A 20430-nucleotide genomic window follows, 5' to 3' on the forward strand; every position below is an offset into this window, starting at 1 on the left:
AGATTAGGGAGTGGTGATGACTCTTAATGGAGCACGCTGCCTTCAAGCATCTGTTTAACAAAGCACGTCTTGCACCGCCTTTAATCCATTCAACCCTGAGTTGACACAGCACATGTTTCAGAGAGCATGGGGCTGGGGGCAAGGCCATAGATCAACAGCATCCCAAGGCAGAAGAACCTCTCCTCCCAGACGGGGTGGCCAGGCAGAGGCGCTCATCACTTCCCAGATGGGGCAGCCAGGCAGAGGCGCTCCTCACCTCCCAGATGGGGGCGGCCGGGCAGAGGCGCTCCTCACTTCCCAGACGGGGCTGCCAGGCAGAGACGCTCCTCACCTCCCAGACGGGGCGGCCGGGCAGAGGCGCTCCTCACTTTCTCCCAGACGGGGTGGTGGCCGGACAGAGGCGCTCCTCACCTCCCAGACAGGGCGGCCAGGCAGAGGCGCTCCTCACTTCCCAGACGGGGCGGCCGGGCAGAGGTGCTCCTCACTTCCCAGACGGGGCGGCCGGGTAGAGGTGCTCCTCACTTCCCAGACGGGGTGGCTGGGCAGAGGTGTTCCTCACTTCCTCCCAGATGGGGAGGCCGGGCAGAGGCGCTCCTCACTTCCCAGACGGGGCGGCCAGGCAGAGACGCTCCTCACCTCCCAGACGGGGCGGCTGGGCAGAGGCGCTCCTCACTTTCTCCCAGATGGGGTGGCGGCCGGGCAGAGGCGCTCCTCACCTCCCAGACAGGGCGGCCAGGCAGAGGCGCTCCTCACTTCCCAGACGGGGCGGCCGGGTAGAGCTGCTCCTCACTTCCCAGACGGGGCGGCTGGGCAGAGGTGCTCCTCACTTCCTCCCAGACGGGGCGGCCGGGCAGAGGCGCTCCTCACTTCCTCCCAGACGGGGTGGCAGCCGGGCAGAGGCGCTCCTCACCTCCCAGACGGGGTGGCGGCCGGGCAGAGGCGCTCCTCACCTCCCAGACGGGGCGACCGGGTAGAGGTGCTCCTCACTTCCCAGACGGGGTGGCCGGGCAGAGGGGCTCCTCACTTCCCAGACGGGGTGGCGGCCGAGCAGAGGCACTCCTCACTTCCTCCCAGACGGGGTGGCGGCCGGGCAGAGGCGCTCCTCACCTCCCAGACGGGGTGGCGGCCGGGCAGAGGCGCTCCTCACTTCCCAGACGGGGCGGCCGGGCAGAGGCGCTCCTCACTTCCCAGACGGGGTGGCGGCTGAGCAGAGGTGCTCCTCACTTCCTCCCAGACGGGGTGGCAGCCGGGCAGAGGCACTCCTCACTTCCCAGATGGGGCGGCCGGGCAGAGGCGCTCCTCATTTCCTCCCAGACGGGGTGGCGGCCGGGCAGAGGCGCTCCTCACTTCCCAGACGGGGTGGCGGCCGGGCAGAGGCGCTCCTCACTTCCCAGACGGGGCGGCCGGGCATAGGTGCTCCTCACTTCCCAGACGGGGCGGCCGGGTAGAGGCGCTCCTCACTTCCCAGATGGGGCGGCCGGGCAGAGGCGCTCCTCACTTCCCAGACGGGGTGGCGGCTGAGCAGAGGCGCTCCTCACTTCCTCCCAGACGGGGTGGCAGCCGGGCAGAGGCGCTCCTCACTTCCCAGACGGGGCGGCCGGGCAGAGGCGCTCCTCACTTCCTCCCAGACGGGGTGGCGGCCGGGCAGAGGCGCTCCTCACTTCCCAGACGGGGCGGCTGGGCAGAGGTGCTCCTCACTTCCCAGACGGGGCGGCCGGGCAGAGGCGCTCCTCACCTCCCAGACGGGGTGGCGGCCGGGCAGAGGCACTCCTTACCTCCCAGACGGGGCGGCCGGGCAGAGGTGCTCCTCACCTCCCAGACGGGGCAGCCGGGCAGAGGCGCTCCTCACTTCCTCCCAGACGGGGTGGTGGCCGGGCAGAGGCGCTCCTCACCTCCCAGACGGGGCGGCCGGGCAGAGGCGCTCCTCACTTCCTCCCAGACGGGGTGGCGGCTGGGCAGAGGCGCTCCTCACTTCCTCCCAGACGGGGTGGCAGCCGGGCAGAGGCGCTCCTCACCTCCCAGACGGGGCGGCCGGGCAGAGGCGCTCCTCACTTCCTCCCAGACGGCGTGGCGGCTGGGCAGAGGCGCTCCTCACCTCCCAGACAGGGCAGCCGGGCAGAGGTGCTCCTCACTTCCTCCCAGACGGGGTGGCGGCCGGGCAGAGGTGCTCCTCACTTCCTCGCAGACGGGGTGGCAGCTGGGCAGAGGTGCTCCTCACCTCCCAGATGGGCCGGCCGGGCAGAGGCGCTCCCCACTTCCCAGACGTTGGGCGGCCGGGCAGAGGTGCTCCTCACTTCCCAGACGGGGCGGCCGGGCCTAGGCACTCCTCACCTCCCAGATGGGGTGGCGGCCGGGCAGAGGCGCTCCTCACTTCCCAGACGGGGCGGCCGGGCCTAGGCGCTCCTCACCTCCCAGACGGGGTGGCGGCCGGGCAGAGGCGCTCCTCACATCCCAGACTACGGGTGGCCGGGCAGAGATGCTCCTCACTTCCTATACGGGATGGCAGTCAGGCAGAGGCGCTCCTCACTTCCCAGGTGGGGCGGCCGGGCAGAGGGGCTCCTCACATCCCAGACGATGGGCGGCCAGGCAGAGACGCTCCGAGACGCTCCTCACTTCCTAGACGGGGTGGCGGCAGGGCAGAGGCTGTAATCTTAGCACTTTGGGAGGCCAAGGCAGGCGGCTGGGAGGTGGAGGTTGTAGCGAGCCAAGATCATGCCACTGCACTCCAGCCTGGGCAACATTGAGCATTGAGTGAGCGAGACTCCGTCTGCAATCCCAGCACCTCGGGAGGCGAGGCGGGCAGATCACTCGAGGCCAGGAGCTGGAGACCAGCCCGGTCAACACGGCAAAACCCCGTCTCCACCAAAAATACAAAAACCAGTCAGGTGTGGTGGCACGCACCTGCAATCCCAGGCACTCGGCAGGCTGAGGCAGGAGAATCATAGGAGCCCAAGGCAGGGAGGTTGCAGCGAGCTGAGATCACAGCAGTACAGTCCAGCTTCGGTAACAGAGGGAGATCGAAGAAAGGAGAGGGAGACCGAAGAAAGAAGAAAGAAGAAAGAAGAAAGGGAGAGGGAGAGGGAGAGCTCTTTTTTTTATTTTTGAGACGGTGTCTCGCTCTGTCACCCAGGCTGGAGTGCAGTGGTGTGATCTCGGCTCACTGCAATCTCCACCTTCCAGGTTCAAGCGATTCTCCTGCTTCAGCCTCCTGAGTAGCTGGGATTACAGGTACCCGCCACCATGCCTGGCTAATTTTTTGTATTTTTAGTAGAGACGGGGTTTCACCATGTTGGCCAGGCTGGTCTCGAACTCCTGACCTCAGGTGATCCACCCAGCTCGGCCTCCCAAAGCGCTGGGATTACAGGTGTGAGCCACTGCGCCTGGCCCATTTTCTTTGCTTTCTCAATCCTCCTTCTGTGCCATCTCCCCTCTCCTCTTTGTGTCCTCACTTTTTTTTCCCCTTAGCAGCTCTTTCCTCACCAGTGAGCTCCTCTTTCTGTACCTCTCCCTCGGCTCTCCCCACAAGCAGTCACGAATGTCACCAGCCCGAGGTGCATCATTAAAACCTAATTGCTGTAGTTGTTAATGACCATCCTGGGTGGCCCATCTGTGAGGGGCACAAGGCCCTGGCCAGGGTTGGGAGTAACAGAGAGAAAATAATGATCATTATGAAATCTTGATAGCAAGGCTGTCTTTGCAGCCAGGCCTGCTTTTGAATTGGATGGGACACCAGCTGCCTTGGAGGGGGAAGCCTTCACCGGTGCCGGTCTTGTGTTTAGCTGGAGAAAGTCACAGACCTGGGCAGACCTGTTCTGCCATAAGCTGTAAACTCACAGTGTCTAAACTCAGCTGTGCCATTTCTGCCTCCTGATCAGCTCTGCTTCACCCCATGAGGCCACACCAGGTTTCCTCTGGGTGTCCAGGTGCCCCCTGCTCCAAGCCCCAACTTACTGCATCCACCCCCTATTCTGCACCTGGCCTCACTTCCTACTTCAGTAATGTGTGAATGATAAACAGGCCAGGTGCAGTGGCTCATGCCTGTAATCCCAGTACTTTGTGAGGCCAAGGTGGGAGGATCATTTGAGGCCAGGAGTTCGAGACCAACCTGGGCAACACAGCAAGACCTCATCGCTATAAAAATAAGAAAAATTAGCCAGGCATGGTGGTACATACCTGTAGTCCCAGCTACTTGGGAGGCTAAGACAGGAGGATCTCTTGAACGCAGGGGTTTGAGACTGCAGTGAACTAGGCTCGCGCCACTGCACTTCCAGTATGGGCGGTAGAGAGAGACCCTGCCTCTAAAAGAAAAACAAAAACAAAAGAATGGAAACCAGAGACTGCTTGCACTCATGTTCCCTGATGCCCAGAAAAAGCCCACCTGCAGGACAAGAGAAAGAGACCAGCACCCAGAAGGATAAAGAAGGACGTGGTGATGTTTGTGTTCCTGGATCCAGCTACCCTGAGACAAGCACTACCCTTGCCCGCTCTGGTTCTGGTTGCTTTCTGACATTGACCATAGGAAGTACTCTGATTAATGCATGTGAAACTCATTGTCCCCCATCATGAGGTGGCTGTGATATTACAGGAGGTCATCTAAATGAAGTCCTTAGTGAGCTCACTCCATTGTAGCTTCGAATACTGCTGCTGGTCCCTGCCCAGCACATCCCCAGCACACAGTCCAGCCATGCCTTCAATGCCTCACCTCAGTCAGTGCCTCATCGTCATTCACCTGGGCCACCTGGCTGGCAATCCTAAAGCCATGTGCCTTTACTTTATTTCTTATTTTATTTTTTATTTTTTGAGACAGGGTCTCATTCTGTCGCCCAGCTGATGTACAGTGGTGTGATTACAGCTCACTGCAGCCTCGAACTCCTGGGGCTCAAGTGATCCCTGCACCTCAGCTTCCCAAGTATCTGGGAACACAGGTGCACGCCACCACATCCAGCTCATTTTTGTACTTTTTGTAGACACGACGTCTTGCCATGTTGTCCAGGCTGGTCTCGAACTCCTGGACTCAAGGGATCCTCCAGCCTCATCCTCCCAAAGCATTGGGATTACTGGTGTGAGACACCGCACCCAGCCTTTATTTGTAACACTGCCCATGCCAGGCCCGGTCCATGTGTCCCACACAATATCTCTCAGATCATTCCTTTCTCTTCATTCTACCTGTCCCAGTCCTAGTACAAGCCTTTCATTCATGTGTTCAACAAACCTTACAGAGGCCCAGTGACAGGCCAGGAACTGTGCTGACACTGCAGACAGGTCAGTGAGTGGAGCAGATACTGTACCCTGACACTGTTCCTCTGTCCCCGCCCTTGCTGAGCACCTGTCACACTAAATGTCATCACACACCACTTTTATGTTACTCTTCTTCTTAATAACATTCCTTGGCTCCCTACTTCCTACCTCTTCAAATCTTAGTGTCTGTTTGGCCTCCAAAAGTCCTCCACAATCTGCCTCCAGATAATAAGAACAATGACAGCATTAACAGTGGTAGCAGAAGCAGCTATCATTTATGACATTCTTATTACGAGGCAGAAAATGCGCTGAATGCTTTATAAGCATTTACTCATTTAAAGCCTCACAACCAGGGGTGAAATTCTACATACTCAGCACAGGCACCAACCGATCAGAGTGAATGCTGCCTGCCATGCCGTGCCGTGCCAGGCATACTAGTATACCAGCTGAATCTGGTTCTGTTCACAGTCATCCTGAAAGGTGGGTTTTATGATCCCTGGCTTAAAATGTGTGAGCTGGCTGGGTGCGGTGGCTCACGCCTGTAATCCCAGCACTTTGGGAGGCTGAGGCGGGTGGATCACCTCAGAGTTCGAGACCAGATTAGCCAACATGATGAAACCCCATCTCTACTAAAAATACAAAAATTAGCCAGGTGTGTAGCGGGTGCCTGTAATCCCAGCTACTCTGAGGCTGAGGCAGGAGAATCGCTTGAACCTGGGCGGCGGAGATTGCAGTGAGCTGAAATCGTGCCACTGCACTCCAGCCTGGGTGACAGAGTGAGACTCCATCTCAAAAAAAAATAAAAAATAAAAAATAAAAATAAAATAAAAAATAAATAAATAAAATGTGTGAGCTGACACTCAGAAAGGTGAAGGGTCTCACCCAGAGTCACACAGTCGGTAAACACCAGCCTTCCAACCCGGGAACCTCTGACTCTGAAGCCTCCATTTCACTCTCTAAATCCCTGTCACACAACCCTTTCTCTGGTGACACCAGGTCTTTCCCTGCAATGCAAACGGGCCACAGTCCTTTTTATCTCCTCCATTCCTTCTTTCCACTGGATGAGGCTCGCACCTTCAGTCATCACCTATGCAATATGAGGGGACTGCCATGGGGGCAGGGATTGTGTCATCCCTGTTCACTGTGATATCCCCAGCACCTGGCACCTTACCTGCCACAGAGTTGATGTTCAGCAAATATCTGTTGAATGATCAGTATGAGGGTGACAAAAGTATGGACTTTGCTGGAAGGAGCTCCCAGATGTCAGTTATGAGTGAAAGTGTGCCTCCTTTATTGTGGTTTTTTTTTTTTTTTTTTTGAGACAGAGTCTCGCTCTGTCACCCAGGCTGGAGTGCAGTGGCGCGATCTCGGCTCACTGCAAGCTCCGCCTCCCAGGTTCACGCCATTCTCCTGCCTCAGCCTCCCGAGTAGCTGGGACTACAGGCACCCGCCACCACGCCCAGCTAATTTTTTTTTGTATTTTTAGTGGAGATGGAGTTTCACCGTGTTAGCCAGGATGGTCTCGATCTCCTGACATCGTGATCCGCCCGCCTCAGCCTCCCAAAGTGCTGAGATTACAGGTGTGAGCCACCACGCCCAGCTATTGTGGGTTTTAAAACAAGAAAGGACCAGAGCATTCTGGCATGGGGGCCCCCTGGCTCTGGAGGCACGATGAGGCTGTCTGACCTCCTGCTGTTCCAAGCAGAACATGAGTTCCAGTGCTGGAAAGCATGGATGGAAGGCAGCCACGCTGGCCCCACAGGCCAGGAAATTCTGTGGCCCAACATGCTGAGCCCCCATCACCACCACCTGCCCCGCCATCCCTCTTCCTTCTGCTTCTCCAAACGTACTCATCTCATTCATTCATCCAGTCAGTCACTCAATAGTTATCGGGTGCCTGTTCTGAGCCAGGCAGGTGCTACGTCACAGCATGAGAAAGTCAATGGTACAAAGATTCAAGACACAACCCCTGCCCTCTGCAGCACAAAGTCCCAAGGGAGAGGCAGATATGTAAGTGGACATTTATGACACCATGTGATAAGCACGGCAGGAGGGGTCAGTGCAGGTGCCGGGGGATTGTAGGAGGGCCCTTTCTGTGCCATCTGGAAAGGGTGTGGAGGTTTTCGAAAGAATCAAGCGCTGATTCCACATTCAAGATTCTGTAATGTTGCGAGTTGCAATGGTGTTTGCAGTGGTGGTGAATGTTTGTTGTTTGTGGTGGTGGTTAATGTTTAATATTCACCTCAGTCACCAAAACAGGTCTGAATTTCAACACGGTACTCAGAGATCCTTCACTCCCCACAGAGCAACAGCTTTTGGAGTCAGGGGAACTCTGGGTTCCAATCCCAGCTCTGTGATTTCGAGCTCTGAAACTTTCCAAACCTGTTTCCTTCTCTGCCTTTCAGGGTTGCAGGGGTTAAATGGATAGCATTAATCACCTTCCTTTCACAGGCTGTTAGCACTCAAGCAAACCTGCTTCTCCCGCTCAAAGATGTTTAAGACCCAGGCAAGTCACACCCGACAGAACCTCAACAGACAGGGAATAATACCAAGGGGTACCTCCACACCATGTCCCCCACTGCCCTGAAGGAGAATGCCTCTAAGCTTAGCAAAAACAATTTTGAATTTTTGTTCACATGAACTTTTCTACAAAAGCAATAAATCAAAGAAAAGAGTTTAGGAACAGATTAGAGCAGACTCAGATGGGCTCAGGTTCCATTACCCGCTCCCGCCCCGCAGGGCGCTGCTCACTGCTGGACTCCGAAACCCCAGCTGGCTTTTCTCCTCCAAGATTATCCAAGGACCACCCCCCACAAACACGTCACCACCCTGGCCAGCATTGAGCACAGTGGGTGGAAGGAAGAGAGCAGGGCTTTGAGGAACGTCCAGCCCAGGGTTTCACCACCAGCGCCCTGTGTGACCTTGGGCAAGTCATGTCACCTCTCGGGACCTCGGTAGTTTCATCTAAAGACGAGCATTAACACCTAGGTCAGTGGGCGGGAAGTGTGGACTTAAGTGTTGTGGAAGCCTCAGTAAGGTGCCAGACATATCCGAGGCTGGGAAAGCAGGAACCCTCTCCCTGCCTGCACCCCAGGACTGTTGATGTTTTTGATTTATGGCCTCCCCTTCCTGCCTCCCTTCCAACTTCCTTCCTCATCTCAGTCCTCCAAGCATTGAAAGAGCCTGGATTTAAGCCACATTTGAGCGCGGTCTGGGGCAGTCGGCAGGGTAGGAACATTCCAGCGGAGACTGGGGGGAAGAAGGGACAGAGCCGCGCTCTTGCCACTGCCTGTGCCTCTGCGCCTCTTCCTGTACATCCTCCTCTGACCCACCATCCAGGCTGCTGGGCTGGGGGACCCTGGGGTGCCCGCCTTTACCTTTGAAGATTCTCCCCTCCTGGGTGAGCAGGGCAGCCCCCACGGGAAAGTGACTGTAGGGGCAGTAGGCTGACTTCTTGGCCTCCTGGGAGCAAACCAGCAGCTGCTGGACACACTCAGGCTTCAGGGTGCAGGCGGGATGCTTCTGGGCCATGTTGGTACCCCGGGCAGGCAGCACAGCAGCGGAAACAGGAGCTCCGGCCAGCCTGGGCTGGGGCCCCAGACACGATTGCAGCTCCTCCCCCTGGGTGTGTCCCTGCAGCCAGACCGCAGGCTGTCAGGTACGCAGCTTTCAGGATGCAGGGTCTAGGAGAGGAGCCTCCCGTGGTTTGGACTCAGCAGGTGTGGTGTAAGACGGTGCCTGCGTGTGCTTCACACTCTCTCTTAGGAATCACTCTCACTGGTGGACACACTGAGGGGTGGGTCAGAAGGTGGTGCCACGCTACTGGAAAGGGAAGCTACTGGGTGGGGCAGTGTGAGATCTCAAAGGTCCAAGCTCCAAGGGCTGACAGTCCTCACTTTGTTAAATCACTTTTTCTCTCCTTCACTGAGGGAAGGAATGAGGCTGAAAGGGCAGGGCTGGGGCAGCCACTGCGGCATCCCGAGGCAGGAGGCATGAACAAGCTGCAGTATGACTGAAAACTTCTTTATTTTCACCCATTTTCCTTCCAACTTCTCTTTGCCCCAGCCCAGAATTAAAAAGTATCTCAGCTGCTGGGTGCGGTGGCTCACTTTAGGAGGCTGAGGCAGGAGGACTGCTTGAGCCCAGGAGTTTGAGAACAGCCTTGGCAATATGGCAAAACCCTGTCTCTACAAAAAATACAAAAATTAGCTGGGCATGGTGGCATGTGCCTGTAGTCTTAGCTACTTGGGAAGCTGAGGTGGGAGGATGGCTTGAACCCAGGAGGCAGAGGCTGCAGTGAGCTCAGATTGCACCGCTGCATTCCAGCCTGGGTGACAGAGAGCCAGACCCTGTCTCAAAAAAAAAAAAAAAAAAAAAAGTATCTCAATTGGAGGGTGGAGTTAACCGTTGAGATTATTTACTCAGGCCCCCTCATTGTTTTGCTGGCAAAATAGATATTGGTGTTGGTGGTAAAGAAATGTGTTTGCATCCTGGTTCTACTCCTTTCCACGTGTACAAGCTTTGGCAGGTCACTTGACCTCCCTGAGCCACAGTTTCCTCATGTCAACAGCAGAGATAGTAACAATCCCTGTTCTAGATCCTGAGACTGTAGAAGAGCTCCAGCTTTGGAGTTTAGTAAACCATGGTTTGAATTCCATTCCTGCCATTTATTAGCCATATGACGTTGGGAAGGTCACACACAATCTCCCTAAGCCTCAGTGTCCTCATCTGCAAAATGGGTGCACTAACATGATTTCACTTCCAGAGTTGTCATGAGGATTGAATGAGATAATGCACGTACAATGGGTGTGGCTGGAGAGTCTGGTGACGTTATGATGTGAACACCCTTTGTGACTCCACACAAACTGGGTTATTGTCATTAAGTGACTCAGCCAAGATCATATAGGGCAGAACTCCAGCTAGAGTGGCCAAAGACACCCAACAGTTTCCACATCCCTGGCCAGCAGGAGAGTTTGGATGGGGAATGGGGAAGGGGCAGGGGGAAAGGCAGGGGAAAGGAGGAGAAAATAAGGCAGCATCTCGTGTCCTGCATGCTGGCATCTCTGTGCCCCAGACTTGGAGCTCTTAGCCGTATGTGGACATCGCAGACACCCAGCTGGGCCGCTGAAGAGTTGGGTAAAGTTTGCTTCCTTTCCTCCTTGCCTCCCGTCCCTTCAGATCCCCTCGCCTCCCACTGCATCCAGCCCTCAGACAGGCAGCCTATTCCCTCCTGCTGGGGCTGAGGGCGTCTCCACCCATGCACTTTCCTCCTGTATCTATACCTTTGGCATCTAGAGCAGTTTCCTGGATCTCAGAGGGCCAAGGATGTCTCAGGACACTGTGTGCCCACTCAACGTGGGAATAATTCTAAAGCTTTTTGGGGCCAAGTATAATTACTACTGGGAAAAGAGTTGTAGTGCCCTGCTGGCCTGCCAGGCCTATCAGAGACCTCAATAAGTCGTCCCATTCCTGTCCCCTGCCCTGTCTCAGTCTGCCCCACCCAGCCCTGCCCAGGCCTGGGACCGGCCTTCAGGACTCCTTGACTCCACAGTGCTAGGAGAACCTAGATGACCTCCCGAGCTAATCATGGCCCTTGGCACCTTCAAAGCTCTTTACCTGCACGTGGTCATCCGTGAGGACAGCGCTCATTCCAAACCCAGCTGTATGGAGGGAGCGTGGGTGCCAGTGGTGGCTCTAGAATTCCTTTTTCTTTTTTGAGACAGAGTCTCACTCTGTCGCCCAGGCTGGAGTCCAGTGGCACGATCTCGGCTCACTTCAACCTCTGCCTCCTGGGTTCAAGCAATTCTTGTGCCTCAGCCTCCCAAGTAGCTGGGATTACAGGTGTGTGCCACCATGCCCAGGTGATTTTTTCTATTTTTACTAGAGATGGGGTTTTGCTGTGTTGGCCAGGCTGGTCTCAAACTCCCAGCCTCATGTAATCTGCCCACCTTGGCCTCCCAAAGTCCTGGGATAACAGACGTGAGCCACTGCACCTGGCCTAGAATTCCTAATGGAAGGGGCTTGGGGTGGTCATCCGGTTGGAAGGAGAAAGTGGGCTTGGAAACTTGCTTAGAGCTAAGTTACAGATCAATAATATGAACAGCAATTTCTAAACATGCCTTTATTTTCACTTTATATAAAACTAAGAAAAGTTGGCTGGTTGCAGTGGCTCACACCTGTAATCCCAGTGCTTTGGGATGCCAGGGTGGGGGATAACTTGAGGTCAGGAGTTTGAGACCAGCCTGGACAACATAGCAAGACCCTATCTCAAAAAAAAAAATCTGCTGGGCATGCTGGTGTGCACCTGTAATCCTAGCTACTCAGGAAACTGAGGCAGGAGGATCACCTGAGCCTAGGCGTTTGAGGCTGCAGCAAGCTGTGATTGCACCACTGTACCCCAGCTTGGGTAACATTGTGTTATGAGACCCTGTCTCAAAAAAAAAAAAAAAAAAGAAAGAAAGAAAGAAAGAAAAATTAATAAAAGTTAATTGCCCAGCTGAAAGAATAGAAAATCCATGGAGAGTGTTTTGAATCGTGGTGGAGATTTTCAAGGGTCCAAAGCCCTCCCTAAACCCTGCTCCCAGGCCTTCGCACTGTGAGATGAACCACCAGAGTCTTCATGTTAGAGTCTAGGTACCATGCACTCACTTATTCATTCAATGAATAGTTATTGATAATAGGAACTAACATTAATTTAGCTCTTTTTATGTGCCAGACCCTATGCTAAATACATTATTTGAATGATTTCATTTAATCCTCACCACAAGATAGAGATACTATTATTGCCCATATTTGACTGATGAGGACACTTGAACTCATAGAGATCACAGCCTCAAAAAAGGATCTCAGGCTGGGTGCAGTGGCTCATGCCTGTAATCCCAGTGCTTTGGGAGGCTGAGGCTGGAGGGTCTCTGGAGGCCAGGAGTTTGAGACCAGCCGGTGCAACATACTAAGACCCCATCTCTACAAAAATTAAAAAAAAAAAATTAGCCAGGTATGGTGGCACATGCCTTTAGTCTCAGCTACTCAGGAGGCTGAGGTGGGAGGGTGGCTTGAATCCAGGAGTTTGAGGCTGCAGCGAACTATGATGTTGCCACTGCATTCCTGGGTGACACAGCAAGATACTGTCTAATAATAATAATAATAATAATAATAATAATAGATCTTAAACCTGAGTTTGTCTGTCATCTGAATCATGGGCTCTCATCCATCCCAGAATTCATAGGAGGAGCCAGTATAATGGATGGGCAAGGGGTGCAGGACTTGGCATCAGACCCATCAGTTTAAATATTTTTTCTGCTACTTATCACCAGTGGTATCCCCATGCAAGTGATCTGTGCCTCTTTCCTCATTTATACAATGGGACAACACAAGGACCCATCTCCGGTGGATCATGGTTTTATTCTGCTCAGGAAGGCTTCCCATCTCTTTTGTTTTATTTTGGTTCTTTTAGGCAAGACCTCTTGGTGGGCTGCCAATCATTGTGCTTCCACCCCATGAGCAGGTACAAGCAGTTGACACATGATGCACCAATCAGAGACCTTGCTTTTCTGCTGAGTCAGTGGGAATGTTGGTTTTTCCCATTGTGGTTGCTAAGCTAGGAAGATACAACTGTTGCTGGCAGCTAGCTTCCCCCTCTTGGTAGAGTGCTTGCTTGCAGAATGAAGCCTGATGGAGAGAAACAGAGCTGAGAGATGGAGGGAAAGAACCCCAATTGCTCGCTGAGTGTCTGGATCCAGCCATGACTGAAGGCATGCTTCTAGATTTTCCTCTAATTGAACCAATACAATTCACTTCTATCTTAAACTTGTTTGAGTTTTGTTTCTGTCAATCCTGTGGCATCTAAAGGAACATATTACTTCCTAGGATTGTTGTAAAAATCAAGTGAGATAATATACATAAAGCTTTTAGCATGGAGAATGGCACGTGGTAAGTGCTTAACAAGTGTTAGCACATGTTATAGCAAATAGTGTGTGCCAAGCCCTGTGTTCAGCACCAGAGAATCAGAGGTGGATGAGACTCGATACCTGCCTTGAGGATCTTACACTAGTGAAGGAGACAGATAAGCCAACAGACAGGCATAAAACACTATAAAGCGAGACTAGGTACTGGGTCTCACAGCAATACAGAAAAATTATTGTTTGGAAGGAGTGGTGGAGTAGGTAGGTTAGGGAAAACTTCCCAGATAACAAGAGGATAAAAGGAGTCTTTTATATTTTATTCTATTTTTTTTTTTTTTTTTTTGAGATGGAGTCTTGCTCTGTCATCCAGGCTGGAGGGCAGTGGCACAATCTTGGCTCACTGCGACCTCCACCTCCTGGGTTCAAGCGATTCTCCTGCCCCAGCCTCCCGAATAGCTGGGATTACAGGCATGTGCCACCATGCCTCGCTAATTTTTTGTATTTATTTTAGTAGAAACGGGGCTTCACCATGTTAGCCAGGATGGTCTCGATCTCCTGACCTTGTGATCCGCCCTCCGCCTCAGCCTCCCAAAGTGCTGGGATTACAGGCGTAAGCCACTGCACCCAGCCCAAAAGGAGTCTTAAATGACGGGTGGCTGTTCATATTGGACAACGTAGGTACAGCAAATACTGTCGGAGCCTCACCCATACCCCCTTAGCCATCCCAGATGTCACCTCCAGCTTTAATGGATAGTTCCTAAACATACCCATGGCTTCTTACCTGAAGCATTCCCTGGGCATATGAGTCTGCTCAGCCCATGCATAGGGTAGGCCAGAGATGTCAGGGAGTTAACACTCCCTGGAAGGATTATGATCCATAATATATCAAGAAATCTTTTTTTTTTTTTTTTTTTTTTTTTTTGAGGTGGAGTCTCGCTTTGTCGCTCAGGCTGGAGTGCAGTGGCGCGATCTCTGCTCACTGAAAGCTCTGCCTCCCAGGTTCACACCATTGTCCTGCCTCAGCCTCCCCAGTAGCTGGGACTACAGGCGCCTGCCACCATGCCCGGCTAATTTTTTTGTATTTTTAGTAGAGATGGGGTTTCACCGTGTTAGCCAGGATGGTCTCGATCTCCTGACCTCGTGATCCGCCCACCTCGGCCTCCCAAAGTGCTGGGATTACAGGCGTGAGCCACCGCACCCGGCAATATATCAAGAATTCTTAAAACCAGTAAGAAAAGACAAACATCCCAATAGAAAAGTAAACAAAAGACTTGAACAGACATTTTACAGAAGAGATGGGGATGGAAAAAACTTCTCTACAAACTTTCACTTCTTGAAACTTGGCTACATAAAAATTAAGGAATTTTGTTTGGTGAAGGACTTCATGAACAAAGCCAGTAGAAGGCTGAAAAAAACAGGAAACAAAGATCTTTTCAGCTGGGCTCAGTGGCTTGCACCTGTAATCCTAGCACTTTAAGAGTCCAAGGTAGGAGGATCGCTTGAGGCCAGGAGTTCCAGACCAGCCTGGGCAACATGCCGAAAACCCATCTCTACAAAAAATACAAAAAATTAGCCAGGCGTGGTGGCACACGCCTGTAATCGCAGCTACTCAGGAAGCTGAGGTGAGAGGATGGCTTGAGCCTAGGGAGGCTGAGGTTGCAGTGAGCCATGATTGAGCCACTACACTCTAACCTGGGTGACAGAGTTGAGACTCTGTCTCAAAAAAAAAAAACAAAAAACAAACAAAACACTTTTCGATGGCTGGAATGATTGCGAATGATTAATATAGTGACTATGTAAGGGACACATGATAAATCAATAAGAAAAAGACAAGGAACTCTATAGGGAGACGGTCAAAGGATATGGATGGGCAATTTACAGAAAGGGAAGTATTTGTACAACATTTAAAAATATTCACAGAGATGAAATTAAGACAGTGAGATGTCACTTTACACTCATCAGAATGGCAAAAAGAAAAAAAAGTTGGATAATGATAAGGGTTGGCAAAGATGAGGAGAGACTTGAGCCCTCCCGCACTGCTGCTGGGATTTCAAACAGGTACAATCTTCTGGAGAGCAACTTAGCAGGGTTCAGTGAAATTAGGTATGTGCTTACCTTGAGATTCAGCGATTCCAGCCCTAGGTCAACAGAGAAACTCTTACCTGTATCCATAAGATCTGAATGAAGATATATTTCGGAAAGTTTTATTATTATTATTTTTTCTTTTTTTTGAGATGAAGTCTCACTCACTCTGTCATTCAGGCTGGAGTGCTGTGGTGCAATCTCAGCTCACTGCAACCTCTGCCTCCCTGGCTCAAGCGATTCTCCTGCCTCAGTCTCCCAAGTAGCTGGGACTACAGGCACGTGCCACTATGCCCGGCTGATTCTTTGCATTTTTACTAGAGACAGGGTTTTGCCATGTTGGCCAAGCTGGTCTCAAACTCCTGACTGCAGGTGATCCACCCACCTCAGCCTCCCAGAGTGCTGGGATTAGAGGCATGAGCCACCCTTTCTGGCTATCAAAAGTTTTAAGGTTTTATTTTTCACTTTTAAGTCTTTCATTCATCTGGAATTAATTTTTGTTAATTTGGGTATAAGGCAGAGATCCAATTTAATTTTTTTCCATATGGATATCCAATTATCTCAGCACTATTAATTGAATACTCCCTCCTTTCCCCAGAGATCTACAATGCCAGTTATGTTAAATTTCAAATTTCTATATGAGTGAGAATAATTTTGGACTCTCCATTCTGTTCCACTGGTGAATTTGTTCATTCCTACACGTATACCATATCTATCTTTATTATTGTAGTTTAACAATAAGTCTTGATTTCTGGAGATGTATCTCCCCGTTGGGCTTTTGCTCTTCTATATAAATTTTAGAATCAGTTTTTCAATTTCCTTTGAAAACCATCTTATCTTGCCTCTGGAGGAGTTTGTTGGAATAGTCCATTTCTTGATATTTTGGTAGGATTTTTTTCTGTAAAACCATCTGAGCCTGGTGTTTTCTTTTAAGAAAAAAAAAACAACTAAACTATTGGCTGGGTGCAATGGCTCACACCTGTAATCTCAGCATTTTGGGAGGCTGAGGTGGGAGGATCCCTTGAGGCCAGGAGTTTGAGACCAGCCTGGGCAACATAATGAGACCTCTTCTCTACAAATAAATAACTAAATAAATAATTAATATCTAATCTAAATTGTCAATTTAATGTATTTAAAAACTGTAGGGCTATTCAGATTTTCTATTTTTTCTCAAGTCAGTTTTAGTAAACAAGTTGTGGCCTATTTTTAAAGTTTGTTCATTTCATCTAAATTTTCAAAATTATTGACATAAAATTACATATGATATTCTATTCTTACTTTTGAAATCTCTGATATATTTGTCTTTATCTGTGACTTAACACATAGTTAATCTTTGCAAATGTTCCATAGGTATAAGAAAATTTGTGTATTTTTAGGTTTGTTGGCCATAAAGCTCTATATAGTATTTAGAACTTACTAACCATGCTCTTCAAAAAACAATATCTTGGCTGGGCGCGGTGGCTCACGCCTGTAACCCCAGCACTTTGGGAGGCCAAGACGGGCAGATCACGAGGGCAGGAGATCGAGACCATCCTGGCTAACACGGTGAAACCCCGTCTCTACTAAAAATACAAAAAAAAATAGCCGGGCTAAGTGGCGGGCGCCTGTAGTCCCAGCTACTCGGGAGGCTGAGGCAGGAGAATGGCGTGAACCCGGGGGGCGGGGCTTGCAGTGAGCCGAGATCGCTCCACTGCACTCCAGCCTGGGTGACAGAGCGAGACTCCATCTCAAACAAACAAACAAACCAACAAAAAAACAGTATCTCCCTTATTTCTGTCTAACTGATCTGTCACTTTCTGGGAGAGGTTTGTTAAAATCTCCAACTACAAGTATTCATTTGTATGTATTTTCCATGTATTCCCATCAGTTGTTGCTTTATATCTTTTGAAGCTATATTGTTGGGTACATATATATATTTGTTAACATTATATCTTCTTAATTGATTGTTTCTTTTATTTGTATATAAGGCCCCTCTCTATTTCTCATGCTTTTTACTAAAATCTTATATCCTTTTCTTTCTGATATTAATGTTAATAGTTTAGGAATCCCTTTAAGAGTTCTTAACCTTTGTTTTACTATAGACTGTGCTGACAACCTGGTGAGCCCTATGAGTCCCCCCTTTTTTCTTTCTTTCTTTTTTTTTTTTTTGAGACAGACTTTTGCTCTGTTGCCCGGGCTGGATGGAGTGCTGTGGCACGATCTTGGCTGACTGCAACCTCTGCCTCCTGGGTTAAAATGATTCTCCTGCCTCAGCCTCCTGACTAGCTGGGATTATAGGCACGTGCCACCATGCCTGGGTAATTTTTGCATTTTTAGTAGAGACGGGGTTTCACTGTGCTGGCAAGGCTGGTCTCAAACTCCTGACCTCAGGTAATCCACCCGCCTTGGCCTCCCAAAGTGTTGGAATTACAGGCATGAGCCATCGCACTTAGCCAAAATAAGTTTTTGTTTTGTTTTGTTTTGTTTTTTTTAAGATGGAATCTCACTCTGTTGCCCAGGCTGGAGTGCAATGGCACAATCTTGGCTCACTGCAACCTCTGCCTCCCAGGTTCAAGCGATTCTCCTGCCTCAGCCTCCTAAGTAGCTGGGATTACAAGCACGTGCCACCATGCCTGGCTAATTTTTGTATTTTTAGTAGAGATGGGGTTTCACCATGTTGGCCAGGCTGTTCTCGAACTCCTGAGCTTGTGACCTGCCTGCCTCGGCCTCCCAAGGTGCTGGGATTACAGACATGAGCCGCTGCTCCCGGCCAAAATAACAGTTTTAAATGCACATAGTTATAAAGCAAAACAATTGTATTGAAACAGCTATCAGAATAGTTAAAATATTTGTGATATTATATTGTATGTACTTTCTTTGTTTCTTTGGGACAGAGTCTCGCTCTGTTGTCCAGACTGAAGTGCAGTGGTGCGATCTTGGCCCACTGCAACCTCTGCCTCCCATATTCAAACGATTCTTATGCCTCAGCCTCCTGAGTAGCTGGGATTACAGGGATTTGCCACCATGCCCGGGTAATTTTTGCATTTTTAGTAGAGATGAGGTTTTGCCATGTTGGGCAGGCTGGCCTCCTGTGAACTCCTGGCCTCAAGTGGTCCGCCCGCCTCGGCCTCCCAAATTGCTGGGATTATAGGCATGAGCCATCATGCCTGGACTGTCATGCATATATTTATTGACGGTTATAATTATTCCCCTTTCTTCCTCTACCATTTTGAATAACATGGTTTGTTGGTAGTAAACTTTACAATTGAATGTATAGTTTATAGGATATCAACTTGGGATTGTGACTAAACCAGAGAAGAAGTGAACATCACCCAAGTTCCCTGCAGTGGGAGATGGAAGCAGTAACTGCTGGGGCTTTGGATGTTCCTGTCTGAGCAAAGAATAAGAGTGTTTCTTGTTTGATTGAGGTACGTTTGCATTACTGCGGGTGGTGACATGTTGTAGTTGTTTCATGGAAGTTTAAGAAGGGAATGCAGGTTGGAAATGGAGGTTGAGTGACCAAGAGTGAGTGGACTGTGGCAAGGGCCGAAGACCGACCCAACTCAGCCCCTCTCCAAACTTCTTTCTTTCCATCATGACTTCTTGTACTTTAGAGGCTGGATGGCTAGAGAGGACATTTCCAAACTCTCATGCAGCTAGGATTTCCACATGTCACCTGGCTTCTGCCAAGAAATTGCAAACAAACCAGAAAGGGAAGGCACTGGGAGGAAGTGGCCACACAGCTCTTCTGGCTGCATCATGGTGAAAGCATTTCGGTTGTTCTGAGGCGGCTGCAGCAGAGGCCCTAATTCCAGATCAACTTCTGGCTTCTTGGTGCTAAGCAGGTGTCAGCAGCTTCATGACTTGGAGCCTCCTGCACCGCAACATGGGTAGCGAGGGTCTTGAGTCAGCAGCAGTGGCTGAAGCTCTCCAGCTAGGCTCATTTTACAGTGAGATTCAAGGGTTATTCCTGGAGGCTCAGCCTAGAGTGGGCCTCTTAACCCTTCCAACGTGTCTGAAACCAACCCGATCACCCTCGTCAACCCATTCTGGTTAGGCCTGCTGGGTGGACACTGTTGTCTGCAATGGAACCCTGACTAATCACTATATATTTTTTTCTCCCTTACCCCCTCTTTTTCTGCCTTTTATTACATTGACACTTTTCCTTCTACTCATTTGAAAATTATTCCTTTTCTTTTTCTTTCTTTAGTGGTTAGCCATAATTATTGTTTGTATTTATGTTAATTTCCCCTGTCAATTTATAAAGTTTATCGACATATATACTTTCTTTCTCAACAAGACAGCACCTTAGCATATTTTCACTTCCTCTGGCCCCTGCCACTCTACTACCAAGTAGGTTTTCTGTGGTGCTCCCAGGGAAAGGGCTGAGGAGACAGGGAGGAAGGCAGCGACCTTACTGGTTTGTGATATTGTCAAGAACTGGAAGTGAATCATTCCTAACTCATACTTTTACCTCTTTAAAAAATTGTGCTGGCCAGGTGTTGTGGCTCATGCCTGTAATCCTAGCACTCTGGGAGGCCAAGGCAGAAGAATCACCTGAGCCCAAGATTTCAAGACTGGCCTTGGCAACACAGGGAGACCCTGTCTCTACAAAAAATTTAAAAACTAACTGGTGTGGTGGTGTGCACCTGAAGTCCCAGCTATTCAGGAGGCTGAGGCAGGAGGATCATTGAACTTGAGAGGCCAAGGCTGCAGTGAGCCTTGATTGTGCCACTGCACTCCAGCCTGGGTGACAGAGTGAGACCTTGTCTCAAAAAATAAAATAAGTAAATAAATAAAAGTGTGCTGAAGAGGCCAGGCGTGGTGGCTCACGCCTGTAATCCCAGCACTTTGGGAGGCCGAGGCAGGTGGATCACGAGGTCAGGAGATCAAGACCATGGTGAAACCCCGTCTCTACTAAAAATACAAAAAATTAGCTGGGTGTGGTGGCGGGCGCCTGTAGTCCCAGCTACTCAGGAGGCTGAGGCAGGAGAATGGTGTGAACCCGGGGGGCGGAGCTTGCAGTGAGCTGAGATCGTGCCACTGCACTCCAGCCTGGGCGACAGAGTGAGACTCCGTCCCCCCCAAAAAAAAAAAAATTGTGCCGAAGAACAATGTATCTCCACATGTATCATGTAAGAATATTAGCACACTGGAAAGCCAATGCTTATTTAATGGGGCATGGTTCAGTTACTTTTCCAAAGACCTTGGAATCAAATTTCTACTGCCT

At 50.6% G+C, this 20430-nt stretch overlaps 1 protein-coding gene across 2 annotated transcripts in view; it reads right to left on the reverse strand.

The window, feature by feature from the left end:
• The window catches only part of CDA (cytidine deaminase), a 32612-nt gene extending 23671 nt beyond the window's left edge, over window positions 1-8941 (reverse strand). The window contains exon 1 of one of the 2 annotated variants that reach the window (XM_054503032.1): window positions 8616-8941. In XM_054503032.1, coding sequence (XP_054359007.1) covers window positions 8616-8769 — 154 coding nt within the window. In that variant the 5' untranslated portion in view covers window positions 8770-8941. The remainder of the gene's footprint in view (window positions 1-8615) is intronic. The other variant, XM_054503023.1, reaches the window with a different exon arrangement.
• Between the last annotated feature and the right edge of the window lie 11489 nt (window positions 8942-20430).

Source organism: Pongo pygmaeus, chromosome 1, assembly GCF_028885625.2.
Source record: "Pongo pygmaeus isolate AG05252 chromosome 1, NHGRI_mPonPyg2-v2.0_pri, whole genome shotgun sequence".
NCBI classification, from domain to species: domain Eukaryota; kingdom Metazoa; phylum Chordata; class Mammalia; order Primates; family Hominidae; genus Pongo; species Pongo pygmaeus.